The 27,171-nt window shown below is 35.4% G+C and overlaps 1 protein-coding gene across 1 annotated transcript in view; it reads right to left on the bottom strand.

Moving 5' to 3' along the window:
- Positions 1 to 10,386: 10,386 nt before the first annotated feature.
- Positions 10,387 to 27,171, bottom strand: part of CNTN6 (contactin 6) — a 151,490-nt gene continuing 134,705 nt past the window's right edge. Inside the window, 7 exon segments of the mRNA XM_028101740.2 lie at positions 10,387 to 10,429; positions 10,431 to 10,491; positions 11,319 to 11,487; positions 12,248 to 12,360; positions 21,662 to 21,848; positions 23,485 to 23,600; positions 23,712 to 23,946. Coding sequence (XP_027957541.2) covers positions 10,387 to 10,429; positions 10,431 to 10,491; positions 11,319 to 11,487; positions 12,248 to 12,360; positions 21,662 to 21,848; positions 23,485 to 23,600; positions 23,712 to 23,946 — 924 coding nt within the window.

The following is a 27,171-nucleotide window of genomic DNA, read 5'->3' on the forward strand; positions in this document are numbered from 1 at the left end:
TGTTCAATTAGTTCACCATTATGTGAAAGAAGATGGAAAGTAAGCCAACAGTTAAAGATGTAGTGCCAAGTGCTGTGACAGATATGTATGTGAGGAGCGCAAAGGATAAGTGAAGGAGAAAAGTGCATTCGCAGTCTCAGAAGGAGTGGGAACTCTGTGCCAGTGACTGGCACTAGGGCTGGTTACTGAAGACGCTGTCAAAAGGAAGGAGGGCATTCCAAGAAAAAAGAAGAGCATAAGCAAAGGTCTACAGGAACAAAATAAAATATCAGGGAACAGCAAATCATGTAGTTACCCAAAACTTACTAGTTCAGAGTTTGAGAACTCTCTTTGAAATGAAGTCAAAGTAATAAAAAACAAAAAAACAAAAAACAACTGTAGACATTCTCTTTATTTCCCATTTTGGAATTTGGCTAAACCGGAAGAATCTTCCTGTTCTGAATCAATCAGTAATCAATCTTAATTGCCCAAAAGTATTCTGCAAATGGACTTTTCCAATTATTTTGAATTGTAGTTAACTTTTTCTTCCCAGTATCTTAAGGGTAAAAAACATTTTTAAACTTAGTAAAGTCAAGATGGTAATCTGAATTTACCTGATTTGATGGTTGGCTCAGGATCTTGCAGTGTTTAGGGTTCTTGTTATAAAATAGCAACTATTCATCATTTATACCATTCGAGTACTACCAAATTACTTAGAATTATCCTAGACATAACAGTACATTATAAGGAAGAAAAATTTGAGACTTAGAAAATGAAGTAGGTCACTTTGAAAGTTGCCTCAGAGCTTAAGGGTCACTAAAACCCATTAATGAAGAAGCTGAAACCCTGAGGGATACCCAGATCTCTTGACCCTAATTTCAGTGATGTGGTCCTTTGACATCTTCATTCACATTTTTCATAGGCATTTCTAACTTACCATGCCCCTAAATCTTTGTTATCTCCCTATCTTCTGTATGCCTAGGTGTGCTCTTTCTTTAGTCTTTTCCATCTGATAATATGACAAAAAAAATTAAAGGCATTCCTTACCTTTATTATATCCAATCTGATACTACTTTTTAAAAATTTTATTTTAATTCCAGTTAACACACAGTGTTATATTAGTTTCATGTGTACAGTATTAGTAATTCCACACTTCCATACATCATCCTGTGCTCATCATGACAAGAGCACTCCTTAATCCTCATCACCTGTTTCACCCCTAGTAACCATCAGTTTGTTTTTTATAAAGAGTCTGTTTCTTGATTTGTCTCTCTCTTTCTTATTTTTTCCCTTTATTTGTTTTACTTCTTAAATTCCACATATGAGTGGAATTCTTAAATACCATATGAGTGAAATCATATGGTATTTGTTTTTCTCTGACTGACACATTTCACTTAGCATTATACTCTCTAGCTCCATGGCAAGATCTCATTCTTTTTTATGGTTGGATAATATTCCATTATATATATATATATATATATATATATATATATATATATATATATATGAAGTGAGATATATATATCAATGGATACCTGTATTTATATATATATATATTTTTCAATGTATACCTGTAGACTTGTCAAGAATTATCAATTGGGGGGTGCCTGGGTGGCTCAGTCATTAAGCGTCTGCCTTCAGCTCAGGTCATGATCCTAGGGTCCTGGGATCGAGCCCTGCATTGGGCTCCCTGCTTTGTGGGAAGCTTACTTGTCCCTTTCCCACCCCCATGCTTGTGTTCCCTCTCTCGCTGTGTCTCTCTCTGTCAAATAAACAAAATCTTTAAAAAAAATTTATCAACTGGTGATGAATGGATAAAGAAGAAGTGAGATATATATACCAACCTAATCTAAGCCACTATTATCTATCACATGGACTGCTATGAAGAGTTCTGGTTCCACTCTTGACTTCCTGAAAAAAAAATTACCACACAGTAGCAAAAGCAATCTTCTTAAAACATACATAATCAAAACTTAAATCCAAATTCTTCCTCATGACCTGCAAAATCCAAGAGGACTGGATTTCAGCTTAACTCTGCAAACTCCCTTTTTGGCTCCATTCTCCATCTGTACAGGTCTTCTTGGAAAAATTAGAACACCTGGAGCTCTTCCTCCCTCTTAGGCATTTGCAAATGCTTTTTCTTTTTCCTTTTCTGTCTGGAATACCCTTTCCTCCCATTCTTTACATGTCCAACTTCTCTTCCCTTTTTGGGTCTCACTGTAAATGGAAATTTCTCTAAGGAGATGTGTCTGATCACTCACACTAAGGTTGGCCTCCCATTGTGTTCTCTATTACAGCACCTTCCTTATTTCCTCCTAGCATTTACCACAATTTGTGGTAATTGGGGTGATTATTATTTTTTTGGTGGTGGTGGTGGGAGTTGGTTGGTTTATCACCTGCCCCCGAATATATCTCTTTTTTTTTCTTTTTGTAGAGCCAAGCACAATATATTGAACATGGTAAACAATAAATAAATGTTTCTTGAATGATTTGATAACTTATAAATATAGATCTATTTGATGAGTAATTATGATGTTTCTAACCTCAATATGAACATAAATATAGATGTAAAAATATATAATTATATAATATAATTAAAATATAAATAAATGTATAAATAATTATATATAATTAATATATACAATTATATAATTATAATTATATTTTCATTTTATATAAATATTAGTTTTTCTTACATTAAATACTCATAGTTCATGAGAGCGAAGATGATGTAAATAAGTATAAGGTAAGATGCTATAAAAAGCAATGACAATATTTATTACTAAGCTTTCAAAAACAGAATAAAACTGGAAATTAACATAATTAAAGTGATAACAGAAAGACGTCATCCCCACTACCTAATTTGAAAACCACAAGTAGTGTTCTTCAGGACTAACTACATTTCATCAAAAACAGTAAGTAGCTCACTAGGTTAGTGCCATGCAGGAAGGCAGATACAGAAGTACCCAAGGAAAGCTGGATTCACATGAAAACTAACTTCTGAACACTGACAACTATTTCAATTATCAAACAAATGAACACTAATGACATCTAACCCGTGTGGGGGGCTTGTGTCTTGGGTTGAAAGCTTGCAACATCTTTAATGCCAAAGGATTATTTTTTTCCCCTGAAATTTCCAGTAAATCCATCAGGTATTCAGAACAAAGCTATCTAAATCTTACAAGTGGCATCTAAGAAAAGAGTATCATAACTTTGTGCTGTATCTGCCAACTAAAAGTACTCTCCTGGCCAAAACAAACAAACAAACAAACAAACAAACAAACAAACACCTCTCCTGGCTAAATATATGGATTTAATATTGTAGCATGACAAGATTATTACATTTCATTATAGTGTATGGTCAAGGGTATAGCCTTTAGTTAATTTGGCTACAGGGAAAATAATTACAACACAAACCTTGGAATGAGTCAAATGGCTTCTCGACACTATGGGTGTTGCTCCCTAGCTTGATTGTACAATTCTGAGTCGTGTTTCTACAGACAAACTTTTGAGTATTTTGCTCAGTAAAAATCTTTTACTGGAAAGAGAAAGTTTTACATAATTCTGTAGTGTTTTTGATTAAAAAATGTTGTCCTTAAAATTTGTTTTAATTTTGGAAGATTTGAAAAAAATATTTTATATGAAGACAGAGCTACATCAATTATATATCACATCAAATTATACACCACACAATATTGTAATATAGAAGCTTTACTAAAAGACAACATTACTAAGGTAAACTTTGCCATTTTTGTGGGAGTGGTAACGAGATTCTATCAATTTATGCAAACAATGTATGCACAGCCATTTATGCTTCTTTTTGGTTGTTTATTCATTCAAAATCTGTATTTTGAGCAACTATTAGATATCAGATACTCCACTGGGTGTGATGGATGCAAGAAGGAATACAAAGATAGAGTCCAGCTCTTCAGGAACTCATTTTATAGAAAAATGAGACAAGAGATAAATAATATATATATAACATAATTGGTATGATATATAAAAATAATAATATATATGATATATAATATGACATAAGACAATGTGAAATAATAGAAACCATAGGAAGTTTTCTGGTGCAGAAAATTAATTTCAGATAGCTACATCCAGGATCAACAGGTATGGAGTGAATATTAATTTCTTTTTTTTAAGATTTTATTTATTTATTTGAAAGAGAGAGTGAGTGAGAGAGTGAGCATGAGCAGGGGGAGGGGGAGAAGCAGACTCTCCTGCTGAGCAGGGAGCCCGACGTGGGGCTTGATCCCAGGACCCTGGGATCATGACCTGAGCTGAATGCAGTCGCTAAATGGACTGAGCCACTCAGGCATCCTGAATATTAATTTCTCTCCTGTCAATTAACAGCAACAGGTTGTAGGCAATTCAAATTGTCTTTAACTCGTTACAATGCATTCTTCAGTAATCATCCAGCTTGAAATACCAAGGGATTCCAAACATTGCTCCAAATAATTTAAGCCATGTCCCTGCTTTGCTCTTAAGAGTCTCTTTAGAAACTTTTATACTCTCTTAAGAATTTAGAAGGATGAAAATAGCCCCAAATGAGTTTGCAAGTCTAAATATAACAATAATTTAGGATGACAACACTTTCACTTTTAAACAAATAAGGAAAAAGATCTGATTTAGAAGGCCTATAATATATTCAATTATGCTTTGCTGTCAGCAGAAAATAGGCTGAAATTAATCTGCTCAAAGTTGGGAGATTTTATAACTACTGCACTTAAAGGTAATAAAAGTTGCCTACACTCATTATTGTTAGTATCTGAAGCCCTTCAGAATACTTGAGGTTTGTTATGAGTAAATATCATTTGAGAAACAAATTCTGTTGCTATGACATTTACTTCACATGCTGAAAATTCCATCATGGATGGATGTAGATTATTTTGTTTGAAAGAAAATTATGCGATCCATGCAGGCTATTATGAATTTGACTAAAACTTCAGTATCTCAAAATTATTACCTTTCAAACTTTCCAATTACTGTTTTCCTCTAGGCATGGTACCTGGTCTCAGTCACTAATGCATGCTTTTTCAAAGAGCCATTGCAAAAAGTCAATATACTTCTGGGAAAAAATCATCATAATAGAAATCACTAGAATTTATGAAGTGCTTTCCATCTTCAAAGTGATTTACAAACATTAATTAATCACCACTGAAGAACGGGTACCTACCCAACACACCACTGAGTTCCAGGAATAAATGACAAATTGGCCGAGATTTTATCCAGCACACCTCTTAGTCTTTGATGGGGATGGGAAACAAAACACATCATTACATCAGGATTTCTTTTTTCTCTCATTGAGCTGCACCTTACTGCCTTTATTTAAAGTCATCAAATTTGCTTTTCTCCTGAGCTTTTCTCTGGACAAGGTAAGTATCTTCTAAGCCATGCCTAACCAGATTGTAAAGTATATGTTTTTTAAAACAGGAAAATAATTCTGATGCTTTCTCAAAACTATTATATTCAATGAATTTTATTTTTATTTATTACTTCTTTCAAGAATATATTATTTGCCCACCCAAATCTGGAGTTTAGGCCAGCTTATTATTTTAGTCAGGCTATAAAAAAAAAATACTTATTTTCCTAAGGGAACTGGGGGAAAACAAATTGTCCTAACAGTTGGCTGCATAAATCTGTCCAGAAAGCAAAATATGTGTTGTAAGCATCATTCTCTCTGCCCAGGACTGTACTGAGTGCTGTCAAGAAGAAGAATATTAAAAATAATGGAGCAGACAAATTTACCTTTTTATAAAAATTATTTGCTATGTAAAGAAATGAAAGAAATCCTAACAGCTATTATATATATTTTCATAAAGAAAAGAAATGTTTATATAGAAAAGTAGAAAGCAAATAACCTCTAAATTTTAAAATATTGAAGAGGGGCACCTGGGTAGCTCAACTGGTTAAGTGTCCGACTCTTGATTTTGGTCCAAGTCATGATCTCAAGGTTGTGAGACTGAGCCCTGAGTCTGTCTCTGCGCTGGAACGTGGAGCCTGCTTGAGATTCTCTCTCTCCCTGTGTCCCTCTCCCTTCCCCCCTCGCAACCCTGAGCAGCTCGAGAGCATCTACATGCACTCTCTCTCTCAAAAAAGAAAAATAATTAATTAATAAAATAATGAACAAATTCAGCGTTTTGATATTCTTTTTTTCATTATTATCTTGATTTATTAATAGCTTGTTATAAAAGGTTGACCAGACTTCCTAGACCTAAGGTTTATGTATATAAAAAACAATTCCATAGAACACAGAACCTTGCTATTCAAGGGATACAGGGTAAGACTGTGACATACAAACTAGAAGTCAATAAACAAAGCCAAGCCCACTAATTTGATGGTAATGAGATAAAGAAGTATAAAAAAAGATAAACTAATCATCAGTTATTTTCAAACTTTGGATTTTTCTCTAAAGATAAAAGCTTTAAATAAGAATACTTGATTTATATAAACTAATCTACTCTTTTTCTGCCAAGTAAGAATATTTTAAAATTGGACATGTAAAGCAAACCAGTATTCATACTCAACTTCATGTCATCAAAGAGTGGACATTTTACCACAAAAAGCAGAAGAAAGCCGTAATCTCTTAAGTAGCTCACAAATTATTCATTATTAAAATCTCATCACACTGTATGAACTTTTCTCATTTTTCACTGAACAATGAAAATTTTATCACAGCTTTGCACTTGGGGACCTCTGAAACACACCAGCAATTCTCAGTGGAGAGTAGAGATGGGTCAGAATTTCTGAGGGTTCTTTGTGGCTTGAAAAAGCGTACTTAATATACCCATTGTTTTAGTAATGAAAATTCAATTAACTCAGAGTTAAAGAAAGTTCAAGAAAGCTCAACACAATTACTTAGGCTAGTGAAAATATAGAAATAAATTGGAAAAGCTGTACAGAGTGTGTGTGTGTGTCGTGAAAGGTAATGAAACACTGCCTCATACTAAAAGTAGTCCACTTTGCGGCTTGATAGAGAATTGCAGGGTTTTAAAGGAACTCAGAGATCTTGTAATCCAACATCTCATTTTTACAGATGAAGAAACTGAGAAGAATATTTTGATAATTCCATTTCAAAAGTTGATGGGGATAGAATTGAATTATTTAAACTCATGAAGAACAACACCATAATGGTTAATTTTATGTGTCAACGTGACTGGGCTGCAGGGGGCCCAGATATTTGGTTAATATTCTGGGTATGTTTATGAGGGAGTTTCTGGAGGAGTTTGAATCAGTAGACAGAATGAAGAAAACTGCCCTTTCCAATGTGACTGGACCTCATCCAATCCATTGAAGGCCTAAGTAAAATAAAAGGCTATGGAAGAATTATTTCTGCCTCACAGTCTTCGTGCTAGAACATTCTTCCTCTCCTTTCATAGTCAGACTCAGAACAAAAATTATACCATAGGCTCTCCTGGTTCCCAGATCCAGACTGGAGCTATGCCATTGGCTCTCCTGGGTCTGGAATTATTCGCCTCCATAACTGCATATCAATTCCTTATAATCTCTCTCTTTCTCTCTCTTTTTATATATATTTATACATGTGTGCAATTGTGTATACACACTCCTGTACACAAACACACATCCTATTGGTTCTGTTTCTCAGGAGAAACCTAATTCAAGTACTGAGTTCAACAGTGATGTGATGACCAAATTCTTGAATTCTATTGAATTAAATATGTAATTCTACAGCAAATAATATAATAATTATGGCATATGGGGAGTGTTTAAAAGTTAACATCTCAAAGAGTCTAGCCTGATAAGATCTAGAGGCTTATAAAGAGTAGATTCACTTATGGGAGAGAATGATTATTTTACCACATTTGAAATCCAAGTAGATTCCAGATCATCTTTCACTGTTTGTATTTGCTGTTAAACACAGCAGGTATGTTCTCTTATTGACCACCTTCTGGTGTACAGTTAGAAAAGGGACACTGGCCTGGGAGGATTTTAGTGTAAAGAATAGGAGAAGAGAGGACATGGAGCTGATTTGAAGTTAACGTTACCTGGCAGCCCATGGCTTTATAGGGTCATAAATCTGCTGTGTCAAGTCTCCTAATGCTTATTATTCCCTTTTCCCCCTTAAGCTGTTTCCGGGTGCAACCACATTTTTTCTCCTTCCTGTAAGAAGGACGGAAATAAGTTATCATCCTTAAAACAGTTTTTAACAGCAATATACTCGGTCAATAAAGGGAACCACTAGAAATCTTTCCTAAATACCAGGCAAGTACATACATCACACAGAATATCTTCCTGAAATGGACTGATGGAATCATCATTGGTTCCATTCTTTAGTCCCATTTAGTGTCCAGAGTAGGTGAACAACTCATTTTTCTTGTAACTTATTTGGATTTTGACATAAACATAGGCAGGATCTGTTTTCATAGTCTACTGGGCACTTAAGGAAATACAGTAAAAAACGTTAAAATATGTGTCCAAGACTCACTAAGAATAGAGATTCAAATCAGTCAAGAGCCAAAGCAGATGCTATTTAATATTAATGCCAAGTTAGAGTCCAAAAAAATTAGTATGGATTGATAAAAAATAAATATTAGATATTGAATAATGCATACTTTTAATACTCCAACAATCATGAATGAAAGCACAACTTCAAACCTTTAAGAGTTACTGATAAGAACTGCCTTAGCCTTCTTCAGACTTGTACACATATGACCATGTATCTAATTCACTTAATCAGTGGAAACAAAAATCTCATAGTATATTTAACTCTCAATACCTGCTTTGAGGAGGAAGATACAAATCTTGTCTCTCACCAAGTTGAGAAAACCATTAAGATCATGTGGCCTTGGTATTTCTGGTCAATACAGATGTGTCGTGGACAGGCAGCTGTTAACATGAGTGTGCCAAACAGCATTTGCTATTGCTTATTTATTTTGCTCCATCAAAACACAACCATATCTTAGGGCATGGAGGAGAATAAGGCTCATTAATTTGTATTGTATGCTTGACACACTATTCAGGCAGGGAGAAATTCTGAACTATGAAAAGTCATTGTCCATCTGCTACTGACTACACTGGGTATTTTAAACAGCTCTAAAATACATTAGAAATGAAAAGGACAAAATCCAATTTTGAGGACTGTGTGATTTGAGGGTTGTGAGGATAATTCAAATATTTTCAACATAATTAAGAGGTCGCACCATGTGAAGAAGGCAAAACTAGTGTGACCATTTCTCAATCCTAGCTCCCCAGGACTCAAGTCTGATTGGCTGGGAGTGAGGGCAGACTGCCAGGAGGCCAAACTCCTCAAGGCTCTTCGTGAAGGAAACGGATGGCCACATGGAATGGCATTAGCCCACTCATTAACCTTACCTTCTCTTGGACTGCTTTTTCCAGAATGCAGTTCCAAGAAGTAGGACTACTGACTGAAATAGGTTCACCTTGGAGAAGAGTTGACCCGCAAACATCTTTTTAAGTCTTGGACAGTGTAGGATTATTTTTATAGTTGCAGGGAAGATTGATTATATATATATATTGATTATATATATATATGTATATATATATACATATATATATATATACATATATATATATATTGACCAAAATGTCAAAAACTTGGTTAAATAATTCTGTTACTAGATTTATTTATTGTATGAAACAAGGCCACATGCATTGCTAACAATTTGTAATAATTACCTGAGATTTGTTCATGCAACTTTTTCCTTAGGAGAATTCCAAATTGATTTAAAAAATTAAATTTTGCTGTGAGAAATTGCCTATTATATACCAGAGTTGTTAGATTGTTTTAGATGGGTGCTTATTTCCCTTTTCTCCTTCTTTGCCATAAAGCACTTTTCCCTGCCATTTTTCCTCCTAGAAAAGTGAGTTGAAAAGAACATCATGTATATACATATATTATTGGGTACAAATATTTCCCAGCCTCACCTCATTTAGAGGTAAAAGCACATCATCACCCCTTGGAATAGCTTACATTTTTAAAGAAACCCAACTATAAACAAATAATTACATTTTATTTCCAAGTAGGGTGAAAATTTTTAATACTGAAGTAAATTGCCTGGAGCATGTAAAAATATACATCTTCTCTATGATAACTGTAACCTATCTCATATTTATCATTGTCATCAAGGGGAGCTATTTATATTTTCCATAGAAGTTGCTTAAAAGCCATAGCAGTTACAAATCCACAGATTATCTGGCACTTTCTGAATGTATGTAATCATGTGTGAACTTTAAAATTCAAAAATGTTTAAAATTGTTTTATTAATGTACTATAGATATTTACAAGATCTTAATAATATACACTTTTGTTTTTTCCTTTCCAAACAAGTCTGTATCAATAACGTATTTTGTGATGGGGGCTCGAGAGCTTATTTACAGAATGATTTGCTTTCAAAAAATTCTCAAAGACTTATGGTTTTATTCATCGTGTACGTGGCTGAATTGTAAAACAGTAAAAAATGATGACAACTGACAGGGAGGAGATGCTAGGTTCTAAGGCCGGAATTCCTCTGGAACTCAAACCTGCAAAACATAAAAACAAAACAAAATACCTTGAGAAAAAATAAAATTGCTTGTTAGATTAAGTTTTCGTGCATACTATCATTTCTCTTCTAATAACGTGTGCTAACACACTAGCTGCACTTACATTATATTTAATTTTAGGAAGTGTTGTTAGCCTTCTGTCCTAGGATAACTGTTTTAAATGTAAAAATGAACAAGAAAAATGCCTAAACTGACCAAGTCTGACCGAAGGGCAGATTAGGATTTGCCAGTGTGTGGTGGCTGAGGATTTCACCCAGCTACCACCTCAGGCAGTTGAGGAAGTGATTCTTCCGAAGCAGAAATAATAAAGGATTATTACGTGCTAAATCTGTTACCTGCTTAGAACACTGTATTGAGAGGATTTGAGAGTTGTGACTCAGCTCAGTATGCATGTCATGATTGATTAGTGATGCCTGCCACAGAAATGGGAATAGAAGTACAAGTACATGTGTTTCATAAATTTTCTATCCCTGCTCCCAGAAGCCTATGAGTACCCAGAAAAAAACTTTCTGATTTTTGTGCCCACAGACTGAATTCTGCACCAAAGACACACAGTTGTGTGTGTTTTCTTTTGCCTTTTTTCTTTTTGAGATTCAAATGAAGAAACATAAAACTGTTTATAATATGTAGGCATGTTGCAAATTTGAGGGATTATTTAAAGAAAACTTGACTCATCACCTCTTGTTCACAACTGTAAATGGAAACATAGACCTTTTATTTTTTTCACCCAACCTTCAGAGATCCTAGATCTCATGCTGCAACTGTCTAGATTCAAAATCTACAACAGCGATGGTGATTCAGCTTACTTGACATTTTTGGAATTCTAATTTCCTCACTGCTGCTTCCATCCCCGCCATCGCTAACTGTTCTTATTTCAATCAAGTAGTCTTCTTCAAACGGAACCAGAAGCTCAGCCGATGTATTGTTTGTTTCCAAAATATGTGTTTTACTCTGTCTGTTTTGCCGGTACAGAATCTGAATAAAATGGTGAATCAAGTTAAATGGACAAGTCACTCTTTTTAAAGTCCAGACACTCTCATGGAACACTACGAGACATATCATCATAAATGCTGTACTCCTTGAATGGGAGTATCCAGTCCGTGCATTTTCCTTAAATTTAGTCATTAAAAAAAAAGATTTTGTCTTTGGCCAATGCTTCTGAAATGAGAATAGATTTATCTCTACTAATTAAATGGCTTGAGGCTATTATCTTTGGAGCTCACAGTGAAAAGTCACTGGTTAGTTTGGGCCCGTTTCAAACGTCTGAATATGTGGATTTGCCAGGAGATGTTGTCCATTACCACTGATGGAAATAATTTGCTCTGGGTACTTGGTTATAATCTTGTTAGATTCTTTGTATGTTGTTAAAAGCTCACATCCTACTGCAGCCTAAGTTCTAGAAATTCTACTTGAATATATTCTTGGACTTCATTCTCATCTCACCTTACTACCCACACACACACCATCATATTTTGATGGCAAGGGGAGTCACTTGAAGAAAAATTGTTGCGTATTATTGAGTTTTATTCTTGTTGTTCCATGACACGTTACTGTCCTCAGAATATAAAAATTTTCAATGAAGAATTTGAAAGCAGCAATGCTAAGTATTTTTCAAATATTTTTAAAAAGATTCCTGTATTTCCACATGCACAAATTTGTTTCTTATTTGGTTGTAACATTCTTGGTTCCTTAGTAACTTAAATGATATTATTAAAGAAAAAAACAAAATACTCACCTTGTAGCCCAACACTTCAGACTCATTTTCCATTGTTTTTACGTGCTCCCAGTTCAGGCATAATTTAGAGTTTGTCAGCTTCCAGGCAATGTTAGCTGGTGGTTGGCTTGGAGCTTTAAGGAGAAAATCAAAGATCCAAATGAATATTAATTAGCTCATGGTTACTTTTGACCCATCAACATGAAAAGGGAAAATAAGTCCTGGATGATTATCAAAGAAGAAGCAAAAATGTTTTCAGTGTCATCTGAAATATCATATTAATTCTAATCAGAATAAGCAAATTCATTTAAATTCTGGTCATTTGGGACTGTCTTTGTGACAAATTTATGAATTAATAATGTCTTGTTGCATGTCCAGTATTAATTTATTAATCATTGCTGTTGAGTTTGTTTACTTTACCATACATAAATAGATGGAGGGCTCTGTTATCTAGTGTTCCATTTGGTCATCAGTCAATGAGCATGTCAAGCAAATTCAGGTTGCAAACCTTTTATACATATCAACACAGAGGTGTTAATTCCTGGTAGTCTTTCCCTTTTTAATCTTATATTAGTTGGGTCTCTTTGACTTTAAGTAACACAATCAACTCAAGATATGATAAGCAAAATAGTAAGAGATTGTGAAGCTTATTGGGGAATTTCTTAGAACTCCTGGCAAAATGCAGCAGAGCTTTAAGAGGACAAAATAAAAATGTCAGAAAGTCAAGAAGTTCTTTCTGTTTCCCACAGTAGTGTTTGCTGCATGCTCATCTTGCTATAGACCACTACTTTGTCATTCTCAGTGTATGTGGCAGAAATCATGACTGTTCTCCATATCTGACATTTGAAACCTACTCTGTTCAGAGATAGTCCAGTCTAGAAGTCCCAGGAGAAAGATGATGATTGACTTAATTTGGCCATGTTTATCTTAGCCTAATCAACTGTGGCTAGATAGTGAGAAGAATGCATGTAATTTAATTTAGAGCTGTTGGGAACCCAGAAAAAAGAAAACCATTACAAACTGGGTGATCATCCCAAAAGACATTCACTTTAAATCCAAAATGCAGTTTTTAGTTCCCTGAAATTAACGTTGTCTCAGAGAAAGATGGTAAGTAAAAGGGACGATGGCTCTAAGGTAATGGACCTAGTCCAACTGGAGAATTCTACACATGAGAAAACTAGAGTCCAGATTGGGAGGCCACTTATCCAAAAGCTAGCAGTTAAAGGGTGACTGAGTCACAACAGAACCCCAGTCTCTTGATTTCCAAGCTGGTGATCCTCCATGACAACATGCTGCTTCTCAAAGATTTGAGTCCACATGATTATTTTTGAGATTCAGAAAACTGGAGCAATTAAAAATAATTCAGCTGGAAGGGAGAGGCAAAGATAAAACTACCCAGCAAGATGTTTTTGGCATCTTATTTGAATTTGTGAGGCTGAATGAGCATAATATTTAACTCATTATAACACTGATGGAAGTGGAAATGATTTCTTTTAGAGTTTTGACTCAACTGCTATTTATTCTCTTATATGTCACTGGAAAAGTCTCAGGGTGTCTGACATTGCATTATCATATATTCCCCTGTTACCATAAACCCACAGGGACATTATTCTTGTTCACCTAGTTACTTACACCTCAGCTGGGACATGGCCAAGAGATAAATGTTTCCCCCTCTTCTCCCAGTGGGGCTCAGTTCATATTTTATAATGGATTTGTCACTTAGAATTATAGTTATTCTTGATCATGTGTTTCTTTAAGTTTATTGAGGTCATGTGCCTTGTCCAACTCTGTATTACCAACTACTGGCACAGGGGTTGGCATATGAGAGACATACAATCATATATGTTGAATAAATGACTACAATAAGATGGCTAAGGAGAAACCATGAGGAGTCCTGACTGTTTTTCTCAGGTCATATTGACTATGTGCTGGGCTGTGGGCAGACACATAGGTGACACAATGTGGCCAATCCATTCATTATGCTTTCCTATAATCAAGGTCAATTGCCATGGCCAAACCTACAGTAACTCATATGATTTATAAGATAGACAGGCCAATTGGATTAAACATGCCTTAGGACATTTCCTGACAATATAAGTCCAATCGTAATTAAAGGCCCAAGAGTTTTGCACTTAGTAAGCACTCAATGCATGTTTGTCACTGTATTTATTTCTGAAGGACTAGATGTCAACAATAATTGTTTTGTAACTATTCCCCCTCAACTATCCCAGAGTGCCTTCTCTAATCTTTTTCTCAGTTATAAAAGAGATAATATAAAAATTCTCACAAGATTTCATAGTTTTAATATCTAGTATGCTCATGTGGCACATTTCTTTTACCTCTGTTCTTTAAAAAGAAGCACTAACATTAATGACATCATAGAATCAATACAGAGAAAATATAGATTTACTCCTTTGATGTCACTGGCAGTGATGGACTCTGAAGTTTTCATCTATTTCTGTGTCTATTTTGTTTGTTTATTTAAAGTAAAAGCACTATTTTCAACACTATGAATCCACTGGTGAAGCTCCAGGCTGGGAGACAGAACTGACTTCTATCAACTATGTGGACAAGGAGTTTATGACTATGGCCACAACACCAAAATGTTTGTATTTGTTTCTTCATCTACCAAAGCACAAGTAAAGTATTCTGTTGACATAAAATGAGAAGAGATCTATCAGGAATGAGTTCTTGTTATGAATGGCCAATGGCGCAGATCACTTAGAATGAAATGCTTTACTCTCTTGCTATCTGGGAGGTGGAAAGAGTTGGCCTTAAAAGTCAGAGAGATGTGAATCTGTATCTAGTCTCTTCCAGGAGGCCTGGTTTTCCATCTTTGGAATGAGACAAAAATCTCCTAGTTTTTAAGATTTTTAGCTTATCTGTACTAAAATATGAAAGGTTCCTCACTTGGTTAATGGTACATGCTAAAAAACTCAGTAACTGCTAATTCTACTTCCTGAGAGTAACAATTCTCCAACGTGGTCTTATGACATAATCAATTTTTCAATTGTGTTCAAAGTGGTTTGTTAGTAATAATACAATTCCAAAGTTTGCAAATGATCCACTTCTTAAATATAATTAGGGTAAATTTAAGATTTGCCCTTAATAATATTGCTCTTCTTGGGTTCTTTAAATGCTTTTTGAAAGACAGATAAAGTGGTAGGGTTTTAGTTAATTATCTGGGAAATTATTATAGTCTATCATCTTTCTTATCTTTGTCCATAAGGATGACTCCAATGCCAATGCTTTTTGTCTAGTATTTAAATAAAAATTTTCTGAAAGTTGCTTTAGAAAGTTGCTTAATACGAACACTATTAACTGTTCTGGTTTCATGAGCTTAATGTACTTGATTAAACTGGATTTCAAATACCTATGATGACATTGAGATTTCTATTACCTTGAACATCTAAAACACTGTCACATGGATAATATGAAACACATGCCATGGATGTTTGTACCAAGTTGGCCAATGGTAAATTCAACAAACAAGCATTTTTCTAATTTTAAAATCTTTCTGGGCAATTTTCAAAGACTAAATCATTTTCTATTAATCAAATGACAGAGCAACATTAAACTAGCCCTCTACAGCTCTAATGGTTTCCCTGTGATCAATTTTTCTGTAGATGGCATTTATATTCAACTGTAGTTCACACTGTGAACTCAATTCAAAAACAACTTCTTATGTTACACTTCTAAGTAACAGCATGGGGTTGACATTTGGGCAAGAGAGAAAGAACATAAGTGCAAGATGAAATAAAAGCTTAATGCTTCCTTTATGTCTAAATATGGACTGATTGCAAATTTACAGCAAGAAAAATCCAGTACAGAGTACTAGTCAGTCAATGACAGGGGCCAAATTGAGCCAAAATTTACAAACACTTTGTGTTGCTGCGTCTTGAGTATTTCTTTCTATACAAGTAGTGTTGTTGCTGTGTTTTTTTTTTCTTTTCTTTTCTTCTTGGAATTGATGTAAATATTTTTATCCCTTTGATTGTAAGTCTAAATTCTGTTTAAGTGATATCTCTGTGGATCACAATACATTTGCAGTGCCCCTCAGTTGTCTTTTGGAAATAGATCGTTTTCACTAAGCTGTGATACTGTTAAATCACTGATAATTACTTTTTTAAAAAGGGGGGGGCAACAACATCACCAATGACAATAATAACAAAGTTTTCATAAGCTTTGCATATGTTGTTCTTTCTGTCTGGAGATCCCTTTGTCCACTAGCTCCTTTTCATGTTTTATGTCATATCAAAATATATACCTTCACTTCATAGGTCCTCCTTTTTATGTATATCTCAGCTTCTTAATTTATTTGTACCACCTTTCATAATCTATAATTATTTTATTTTTGTTTTGTTTTGTTTTGTTTTAAGTTGCCTCTTCACTAAAAGAGAAATTGCCTGAAGTCAGAGATCTTGGCTGTTTTAATCTCCATCAGGCACTAACCTATGCATAGCTCATGGGAGGCACTATTTTCTTTAGTGATCGACTGAATCATCATATTTCCAAAAAAAGTTTCTGTCTTCTGTTAAGCTTACCCAATCAGAATAGGCAGATATTTTGGTAAATGTGAGCTTTGCTTTCTGGGAATTTACAATGGATGATCAAGTATCAGACTGAAAACCTAGACAGTGACAGTATGACTATATGATGGATGCAGAGTTTTCTGCTGTCACCACTATTCCAAGGTAATCCTGATGTCATCTCAAGGACATGGAAAATCAAAGTTAGATCCAGGGATAGCATTTGGAATCAGAGCTATATTCAATGTCTCATTAAAGCCATTCCTCATTTTCACTTTGTTGTCCTTTCATGACCCTTGAAGAAAATTTCTGCAATGATTTATAAAGAGAAAGAAAGTAGAAAGTGCTTTCCTGTTTTAAGAAATGCAAAGAAAGTGAAATCACTACAGAAGTATAAATACATGTTAGCATGCACTGAGCTCTCGTTGTATGGCAGCCTCTGGGGCACCTTGGTGTTCATAATATCCTTTAGTTCTCAGAACAAACTCCAGAGGAAAGTATCCTCATTTCTGTTTTTCAGATGACAAAATGGGTTCTGAGTTATGGGGGAATTAGAACTGCTAGACTACTAGACAGGTAGTACCTGGCTTAGCTGAGACTCACAGCCAACCTTCTTTCACTCAGGAGTCCCTTTCTCTTTCCAACACTATCTCAGACTCAGACTCAGTTCCAGAGTCATGGAACACCCAGAAAAATGTGAATACATTAAAGGGGAAAATATGGGAAACTTACAGATCAGTAGGAAAGACGTAACTGTTGACAGGTATGGCAGGGGCACAACACACTGAGAGAATACATTAAGTTAGACAAGGGGATGTTAAACTGTAGGTCACTAAGTCTGGGGCTGCCAAGGCTGGACAAGGAGAGAAAGGGAGTTTGGCACAGATGGGGAAAGATTCTCTTAGCTTTTGTTCTGTGGAGTAGACAATAAAATTTTGGAAGAATAGGGCATGATTCCATTTTATGAAGAAAAATCTGAAGACCATTTGAGGTTTGGACTGAAGATTTGAGTCTGGAGAGAGAGGGACTATTTGGATGGTTAGAGATGAAGATTATAAATTAGCACAGTGTTCATGGGATGAAGAGATTCAGGGAACCCATATTCATAGTGTCTCTGTCTCACAGATGCCCAAAGAACATTTCTAAGCATTTGTTTTCTTATATCTAGGAATTAAAATATGAAATTCCTTGATTTGTTGTAAGAATTAAATGAAATAATGTATTGGAAAATTAACACAGGGCTTAGGATATAGACATGCTCAGTATTTTGTAACTGTGGTCAACAGAATAAGGCCCCCTCCCTCAAACAGTTCCATATCCTAATCCCCAGAACTTGTGGGATTAGTATTTTTAATCATCCCTCTCTTTTCTTGACTAAATCAAAGAAATAAAAACCCTTGTAATTCCTAATTTTTTATATGGCAAAGGGGACTGTGCAGATGAGATTAAATTAAGGATCTTTAGAAGGGCAAACAAGACCGAGGCAGGAGGGCCAGAGTCAGAGGAGATATGATGACAGAAGCAGAGGATTGGAATCACAGGCAGATTTGAAGACGCTAAGCTGCTGGCCTTGAAAACAGAGGAAGGGGTCATAGCTAAGGTGTGTAGGTGGTCTTTAAAAGCCAGAAACCACAAGGAAACACATGTTTTTCTGGACACTCGAAAAGGAGCACAGCCTATGCCAACACCTTAATTTCCAACACTGAAACTCATTTCTGACTTCTGACCTCTAGAAAGGTATGATAATAAATTCAAATTGCTTTAAACCCCTAAGTTGTAGAAATCTGAACAGCAACAATAGGAATCTAAAACAATTTGTATCCCATTTTCACAATGTCAATGCTATAGAATGTTACAGAATGAAATTAGAGGTTTAATTTGTATTCAAATATGATGAGATGGAGACTTGTAGAACTTCTTTTTCTCAAGTCCTGTTGGCTATTTTGATCATGACACTGAAGCCTACAGATTGGTAAAAGCCAAATTCAAGAAATATTGAAACAAATTTGCCATAAAGAAATTAGGAATTATAAGGGTTTTTGTTTGATTTAATCAAGAAAGAAGGTGAATTCTTAAAATAACTAAACTTCGTTTTAAATTTTCTGACTCTCATCTCATTTTTCTCTCAGCAGATATATTCTAACATTACATCTTGGGGAGATTACTCCGTGTTAATCAAACTGTTTTCAAAGGATATGTTCCACACTCTTTGATGAAGATGATCATGTGTTAACACTCAAACTACCAATAATCTTCTTGGCATTTAATCCAAATTTCAGTTAAGCCCACATGAAGTATCAAGTACTTCAAGTAGGTCAACTGGACAAACTTGAGATCACCATGTCAAAAATGAGTTTTCTACCTAAACATGGAGGATAGGTTAGCATAAACTAATACACAGTTGATTTAAGTTGTACGGACAATCAAACTAGCAAATTCAGGTTGCAAAAAAAATTATTTTTTAAGTTTTTAAAGATATACACAGTCTTTTTAAAGTAGTTTGTTGTTCAAGTCTCAGTCCACCTTAAACTGGTCAATAGGAATACATATAATATGACCTGACTTAAACATTGCCTCAACAACTGCATTATCATGTTTGTCCATTTATCACAATACAAATCTGTGAGGTTTTTTTTAATGCTATCTTTACACGTTTTTAATCACCCTTGATTTTGCCTGAGATAGAAACTGAATGACACACAAGATGTTCTGTGAGTTTGGCATCTCTCAGTCAGCTAGAATGAAATTCCTGGACAATCTTAAAACCACTGAATGACTGGAAATTCCGTCCAGATTTGCAGATTAGTTGGAAGAGGCCAGACTCCAGGACTCCAGAAGCAAACCATTCTTACCAGCATATGGCAATGGCTTCATTGAAATGATCAGCACGGGATAAAACAGGAAGAGGAATAGAACTATATTTCTAGCTAGTCAGTTCTTGAGGATTGTTCATGACCCAATTTCTTTCCAACTGGGTGGAATGGAAGAGAGCTGGGTTAAGAATTGTTGGTCGCACCTACTCTACCCTTGAAATGGACTGATCCCAGAGGCTTTTTGTTCATCTCTTTGTTTTTTTCTTAGCAAGAAACTTTGTATTTTCCAAGGTGCTCCTATAATCAGCACCACATTTGTGCCTCACCAATGATTTGGGAAAGGAGTGAGGGCAGAGAGAATTTTTACTTAGTAGATAAGAAAATTAAAGAAGGAAAAATGGAATGTCTTATTCTGTTTCAGTTCATGAGTCAGAGATGTATCCAGAAATAGAACACAGGTCTTTGGCTGCTGGCCTGCTGATGTGGACAGAAGTGGACTATGTATTCTATAATCAGAACTTTAATAACTGAGATGGTTTCTAAGTTCTTTTTGGATAGGACAAATATATGTATATGGGAAAAAAACTTTATATCACTTAATTTTCAAACTATGTTCCAGCACTTATTCTTTTTCAATATACAGGAGAGAAAAGAATACTGCATTTAAAAGCAAGCTATACGGGGGCGCCTGAGTGGCTCAGTCGTTAAGTGTCTGCCTTCAGCTCAGGTCACGGTCCCAGGGTCCTGGGATCGAGCCCTGCATCAGGCTCCCTGCTTGGTGGGAAGCCTGCTTCTCCCTCTCCCACTCCCCCTGCTTGTGTTCCTTCTCTCACTGTGCCTCTCTCTGCCAAATAAATAAATAAAATCTTTTTAAAAAATTAAAAAAAAAGAAAAGCAAGCTATACGTTTCCTGTGTATCCATTTAGTCTTCCTCAAAATTCAGCAACTATATTTGAACTATATAATGTTTGAACTGTTTCTCAAAATTCAGCAACTATATTTGAATCCTCTTTTCCATCAGGGTTCAGAGACCAAAGAATGTGTTTTTAAAAGCCTGTGAGCACAAATAATTTATGTTCATCTATAACATGTAAGGAATATACAAATATTATATAATCATAAAAAGTACATATGGCAGCTATTACTACATCATATTTGATCACTGTGTTTCATATTACAGAATATTTGAGTGATGCCAGACTCACTCATAGGACAAACACAGCAGCAATGCACTATCCATCCTTTATTCAGTAGGCCTTGCCTATGTGAAAGACAGCTGGCTGGCTATTAAGGGAGTTAAAAAGAAGCAAAAGAGTTAATTCTTAAATTTGAGGGACTTCCAAGTATACTGCAATGATAAGCTATTCTAGAAAGAAAGATCTAGACATCTGGCAGTGCTAGGATCACCTCAGAATACAGTCTAATACTAAGCATTTTCTAAAGGATATACTAGAATGCCTGGGTGGCTCAGTGGTTAAGCATCTGCCTTCAGATGCTTATGGTTATGATCCCAGGGTACTGGGATCAAGTCCCGAATCCAGCTCCTTGCTCAGCAGGGAGCCTGCTTCTCCTCTGCGTGCCACTCCCCCCCTGCTTGTGCTCTCTCTTTCTCTCTCTGACAAATAAATAAATAAAATCTTAAAAAACAATGAAGGATGTACTAGATACTTTCTTTATGTCTTTCCTTCTTGAAGAGAGCCCTGTGAGGAAATAGGTACTATTTTTCTCTCATTTTCCAGGTGAGGCTATTGAGACCCTGAAAGTTTAAATAACCACCCAACAATCCAAGGATGAGAGGTCAGGTTTTGAACTCAGGTCAGGGGAGGGCATCAGAACCTATGCTTTTAAACATTACACTCTTCTGTCTTTAATCTATATACTCAGAATATTTTCTCTTTTGGAATTTCCAAAAGATCAAATGGTTTCTTTTGATTATTATGAGAAAGTTTCAAAAATTGTCCATATTTAAAGGACAAACTAGCTAAACAAAGCAATCAGTAAAATGATGAGGTGGGAGGAATGAAATAGAAATTGAGCAAGAATGTTTCTATTTATAGATGAGTCTTGGTCCTTGCTGTGGGATGCATACTTACGAGACTTTTTGGTGGTAACATTGACTGGGGGGCTTGAGGGCCCTGCTCCAGCAGTGTTGTAAGCTCTCACGGAAGCAAAGTAGATGGTATTGGCTTTCAGCCCTGTAATGTTTTTGGTTGTGACATTCCCACTGACTCTAATTTTCCTAATCATGGATTCTTTGGAGTCATCTGTCCAGTATAATACCTGATCATTAAAAACAAAGAACAAATAATTGATTATTTCTCAGCAGCTACCAACCATGGTAGGGTATGGGAAGAAACAGGAACAAAAATAGAAGAATATTTTCTAATTATAATGGTTATACAACAACAACAACAAAATAATCAAGGTCTAATGTTTATAGGGAGGAAATTTAAAAATACAAATTCACAATGGAAATTAGAGAAACTAGAGGTTTTTTAAGAATACCAAAATAAAGTAGGGAACATGGGTGGCTCAGTCAGTTAAGTGCCAGACACTTGATTTTGGCTTGGGTCCTGATCTCGGGGTCATGAGATCGAACCCCATGCTGGGCTCTGTGCTCAGTGCAGTGTCTTCTTGGGATTTTCTCTGTTCCTCTCCCTCTGCCCCTCCCCCTCTCAAATAAAATAAATAAATAAAATCTTTAAAGAAAGAAAAGGAATACAAAAGAAAGTATTTCATGAGCTCTCTAAAGGTTATCAGCTTAAACAAAGGGTATATAATAACTTGGACCAAAACAAGATTCATACCATCAATCAAGGACGTTGGTTATGATGTTTTACTCTTGACATTTCCTCCAGAGTTCTTTGAATGACAGGTTAATTAATAATTCAACTTATATCAAGCTCTTCCTATACATTAGCACCGACTTAGGCACATAGAAAAAGACAAAAGAGAATAAAGCTTGATGCCTGCCTAGGATTCCCTTAGAATCTCGTTAAGAGATTAGAATATATAGGTGAACAAAATTCAGGGGATGCATTCCAAAGAAGTGATATTGGAAAAAAAAAATGCTCTGGGAATTTGAAGAAAGACAACATCAGGAAGTGATTAGAGAAGGGTTCAAAGAAAAGAGGAGACTAGAGATGAGATTTCAGAAATAAATAGGATTCAGATAAGAGGTAAGGCATTTCAGGATTACAGTAGGAAGAGAGATGTATCATATGAACAGAACTTTCCTTTTTTTTCTTTTCCTCTTTTCTTTCTTTCTTTTTGGACCAGAAGTTGCATTAAAAACAACAACAACAACAACAAAAAGTACAAGGCAAAATTAAAAAGTTTAGAATTGTTCTTTTAACTCCAAAATAAAATAAATGTATTATCCATTTGGGGAATCACTGGATTTGCAAGTTAAAGAGTAATAAGTAATTAATAAGTCTCATCGCTTGACTTTGTGAGAGTTAAGGCCCATAAATGTGATTTACTGCATTCTACACAGACTATAAAGGACAGATTAAGGAGAATCTAGGTATTTTTCTTATCATTTAACTGCCTTTTCCAAGATGACTATATCTATTCAAGTCATGCTCCAACTCAAAGACAGCTTTCCCAGTAAAATTCTTCTATGGTTTAAGATCATTGAGGATTAGACATTTATTATTTCTCAAGAAACAAATATGATGGTGATTTGAATAAATAAATAAGATAATCATTCAGTCACCTTCAAAATGGCTACCGTATGCTAATTTGCTTGCCTGAAATCACCTAGAAAGATCCCCTCCACTCAGTCCCCTTGATAGCTATAGACATACAATGTTATATGCTAAGAACTAGGTTAGTAGTATAGGGCTGCTGAACAAGAATTGCTGTGTGGTTAACTGGCATAGCCACAAGGGAAAGTGAAATTAATGTGGATTACCTCATAGCCCAGCACTCTTCCAGTGTTTCTATTCCAGGGAATAGCATTCCATGAAACCTCCATTTCCGAAGCAGAAAAACTCTGGACAGAAGTTCCCCTTGGGGCCAGTTGAGGTTCTATCATTTAAAAAAGACAAAGTCATCTTCAGCAGAGTGCTTCATGGAAAATAAATGCCAAATATACATACATGCCCAAGTATGACCATTCCAGGGCTGACCACAACTTACCATCTTCCCCAGAGTAGACAATGGACACGGTACTCAGAGATCCTTCCCCTTCGTTATTATATACACCCACTTTGACTTCAAAGGGAGAGAGGGGCGTGATACTTTCATTTCTGTAAACAAACCTTGATGATTCTACAGATGGTACTCTTTCCTTGGTCCAGGCTGTTGAGCCAACTGGCCGCAACATGATGATGTACCCAAATTCCTCTCCGTTCTGTAGTTCTTCTGGAATTGACTTGGGCAGAAGTGATCAATTACTGAGTATTTACAAAAATATTTTATAGAGCTGTTATAATTTTTATTGATTATTTGGCATTTCTTTTAATGTAGACAAACATGGATATCAACACTGTTTAATGAAACACTGAAAAAATAATAATACTTTTATTTGGAATGCCAATTAGGAAAATGATTCCAATTAAAGATATTCAGATAAATAAATGAAAAATTTAAATGGAAATGTAAAACAGGTTCTACATGTTTATATCTCTTTCCATGATTATTCATTAAGTTATAATAATAAAATGTAATAAAAATGGTTTAGAAGATTTCAAGATTTTATAAGTTAAAACATAATTTGGATATGAATTTTTTAAACTCAGCACAAAATTAACTTATTAACTATTTCAAGGCTAGCTATGTTTTCTTTTCATAAAATTTTCAACAAATTCTTATAAGATACAGATAATATAACTGTTATGTAATAATATTTGCTTTAAGACATATAGAGTACTACTCAAACACAAAAGCATAAAAGACCTCCCAGTATTTTTTACCATACATCTTCATTAGTAGTAACATCAGCATGCACTTTTCCTGACATTTAAAAAAAAAAAAAAAAAAAAACTTTGTTTATTCCCACAGAGACCAAATTCTGTAAGATTCATTTAAAACCTAACTTATCATTATTAAAATTACAAAACAAAAATAGATATAAGGTCCCCAGAACTCTACAGATATTACACATTACAATCACATAAAATAAACACACAAAAATGAACTTATGCTTGAATTTAGACAAACATTCCACCTGTTTACAAGAAAGTTGTATTTAAAAATCCATGAAAATTTAGGTTTTTTTAAAGAAAAATGTTTTTGTTTTCTTTCCTTTTTCAAATATTTTGATAGACTAATAAAGGCATACCTGATAGGACATTAATGTTTGAGTCCCACCTGCCTACAACTCCTTTTCTGAGGGTTTCCTTTACCCATACATAACCATTCATCGTACCAAATAATCCTGAGACTTGGACCACATCTGCTTACCCAGCAATGGGCACCAGAACCAATGGTCCCATCTTAATCACTATGCATAAAATGTCCTGGTGCCAAATCTTCATGTTCTAGAGTGACTGACAGACCCCATCAATTCCTCTCCCCTACAGAGTTAGAATATGAATCACAGGAGGGGACAATCCAAGATAAACTTAGAGTAGGCAATAAGTAGAAAACATACAATGAATATAGTAGGGACAATGAAGCAGTGGAAGCCCAGAGAAAATGGAAGCTGTAACTCACATAGAGAAGAGATAGAATGGAGCTGTTAGTGAAGTAGGAAGTCATAAGTAAAGGAAACAGGTAGAACAAGGAGAAAGCATGAGGGACTACTGTAGCAGGAGCTGGATTATCAGAGTAGCTGGCAGCAGACTTAGAGCCACCGTGCTCTGAACAGTGATGAACAATGTTCCAGTTCTTCATTTGACCTGCCTGCTTGGTTATTGAGATTTCTTTCATCCTCATTACCTCCCACATAGCTTTAAAATAAATCCCCATTAACTGAGATGACCTGAGCTGGTCTCTGTTTCTTGCCATGTGGAACAGTCTAACAAATACAGAAAGTGAAAAGAGGAAGAAAAATATAGGTCCTCAAACCTGGGGAAAGAAAATGTTTCCTTGTATTAGCACTTTCACAGGGAGATCAGAATTAAAACTGTTAATTTTTAGTGGAATCGAGATTTATGAGAACTTAAGCTACTTGCTAGAGCATTTGCTTTTTGATGCTTCTCTGATCTAAGATTTAATCAAGATGTTTAGCTCATCTGAGAAAATGAAGGACTTTAGTTTTTGTTAGTCAAGTACAATTAGTGTTTCTCATGATGTTCCCTCAAGAAAGATCCAAGTCCGACAGATTCAGTTTGGAAAGGGGGGAGGGGAAGATACTTATTTCGGGTCTCCATTTTATTCTTCCCATATGCGCAGAGGGGAAAATGATGGAAAAATACATATAGCTGTTTAAGATGGTCAGGATGAAAGTCTCCTTCTTTAAGCAAAGGAAGTGTCCAGTAGAAAAAAGAAATTCAGAAATTCTTCTGGTAGTAAAATCTATTACAGTTGGTAAAGACTAAGAACAGAATCTTTAGTTTAGACCAAGGGCAGCAAACTATGGCCTAAAAGCCAAATCTTCTGCAGCCTGGTTTTGGAAATAACAAACACAGTCACAACTGTTCATTTATCTACGATATGTGGATGCTTTTGATGACGATGGCAGGGTTGGAAGTTGTGAGAGACCATGTGGCCCACAGACTGAAAACTTTCTGAATACTTTTCCTGACCTGCCCTTTACAAAAAAAAAAAAAAAAATATATATATATATATATATATATATTGATGTGTATATATATATATATATATACACATCAACTCCCAGTATAGGTGTTTATCTCTTACTCCATAGTACTATATCCTATATTCCTAACCTTATAGTCATATTTTATATGGCATATTCACCACAAGTATCTTAAACTTGAGAGTATCTGGGAGTACAAATTATGATAAGATGTGAATAAAGATACCTTAAAAAGGAATTGGCATTTACTACATGCCCAAAGTTAGATATCGGGTCTAGGTTGCTGGAAACAAAACAAATAAACAAACACAAAAGACACATTACCTTGGTACTGGAGAAAACACAAGGAGGATGTTTATTTCAAGCAGCTTATACTATGGTGTATTTACATGAGCAGCAATCTGGGGTGACCAGTAAAGCTGTCACTTATAAACCATGATGGTGGATTCTCACTGAATTTAGAATGGTCATTGGTTGTGCATTAGTTCGGAAAGCCCGTCAGGTACTATTTCATCTGCAGTAGTGCTGACTTTGGCCATCTCTCCACTCCCAATTTCTTTTTCAAAACATAGTTCTGGTAGGCTAGGGTGGTGCCTGGTGGTACCTTCCCTGACCTTCTTCCACGCTGGGTTAAGGCTGTCCCTGTCCTGTCCGCCTCTGAACATTCAGAACTTTTTAAAAATTTATTTTTGTACCCCCACGGCTTGCAACAGAGTAGCTCTTCTTCATTGAATTGAAAGAGTTCCTAAATGCCTTCTGGTGGCTTGAACTAATGTATGCATCGCCTTCTAAATATACATAACCTGTTCCTTAAAGAAGTTCGGGCATCAGAAGGATTTGGCTCAGTAACTGCGTGTATGTGATGCCAAATGTGAATGATACATGGGAAACCGC

Source organism: Eumetopias jubatus, unplaced genomic scaffold, assembly GCF_037043125.1.
Source record: "Eumetopias jubatus isolate StellerSeaLion01/CBP00866 unplaced genomic scaffold, mEumJub1_p1.0 scaffold_1, whole genome shotgun sequence".
Classification (NCBI taxonomy): Eukaryota; Metazoa; Chordata; class Mammalia; order Carnivora; family Otariidae; genus Eumetopias; species Eumetopias jubatus.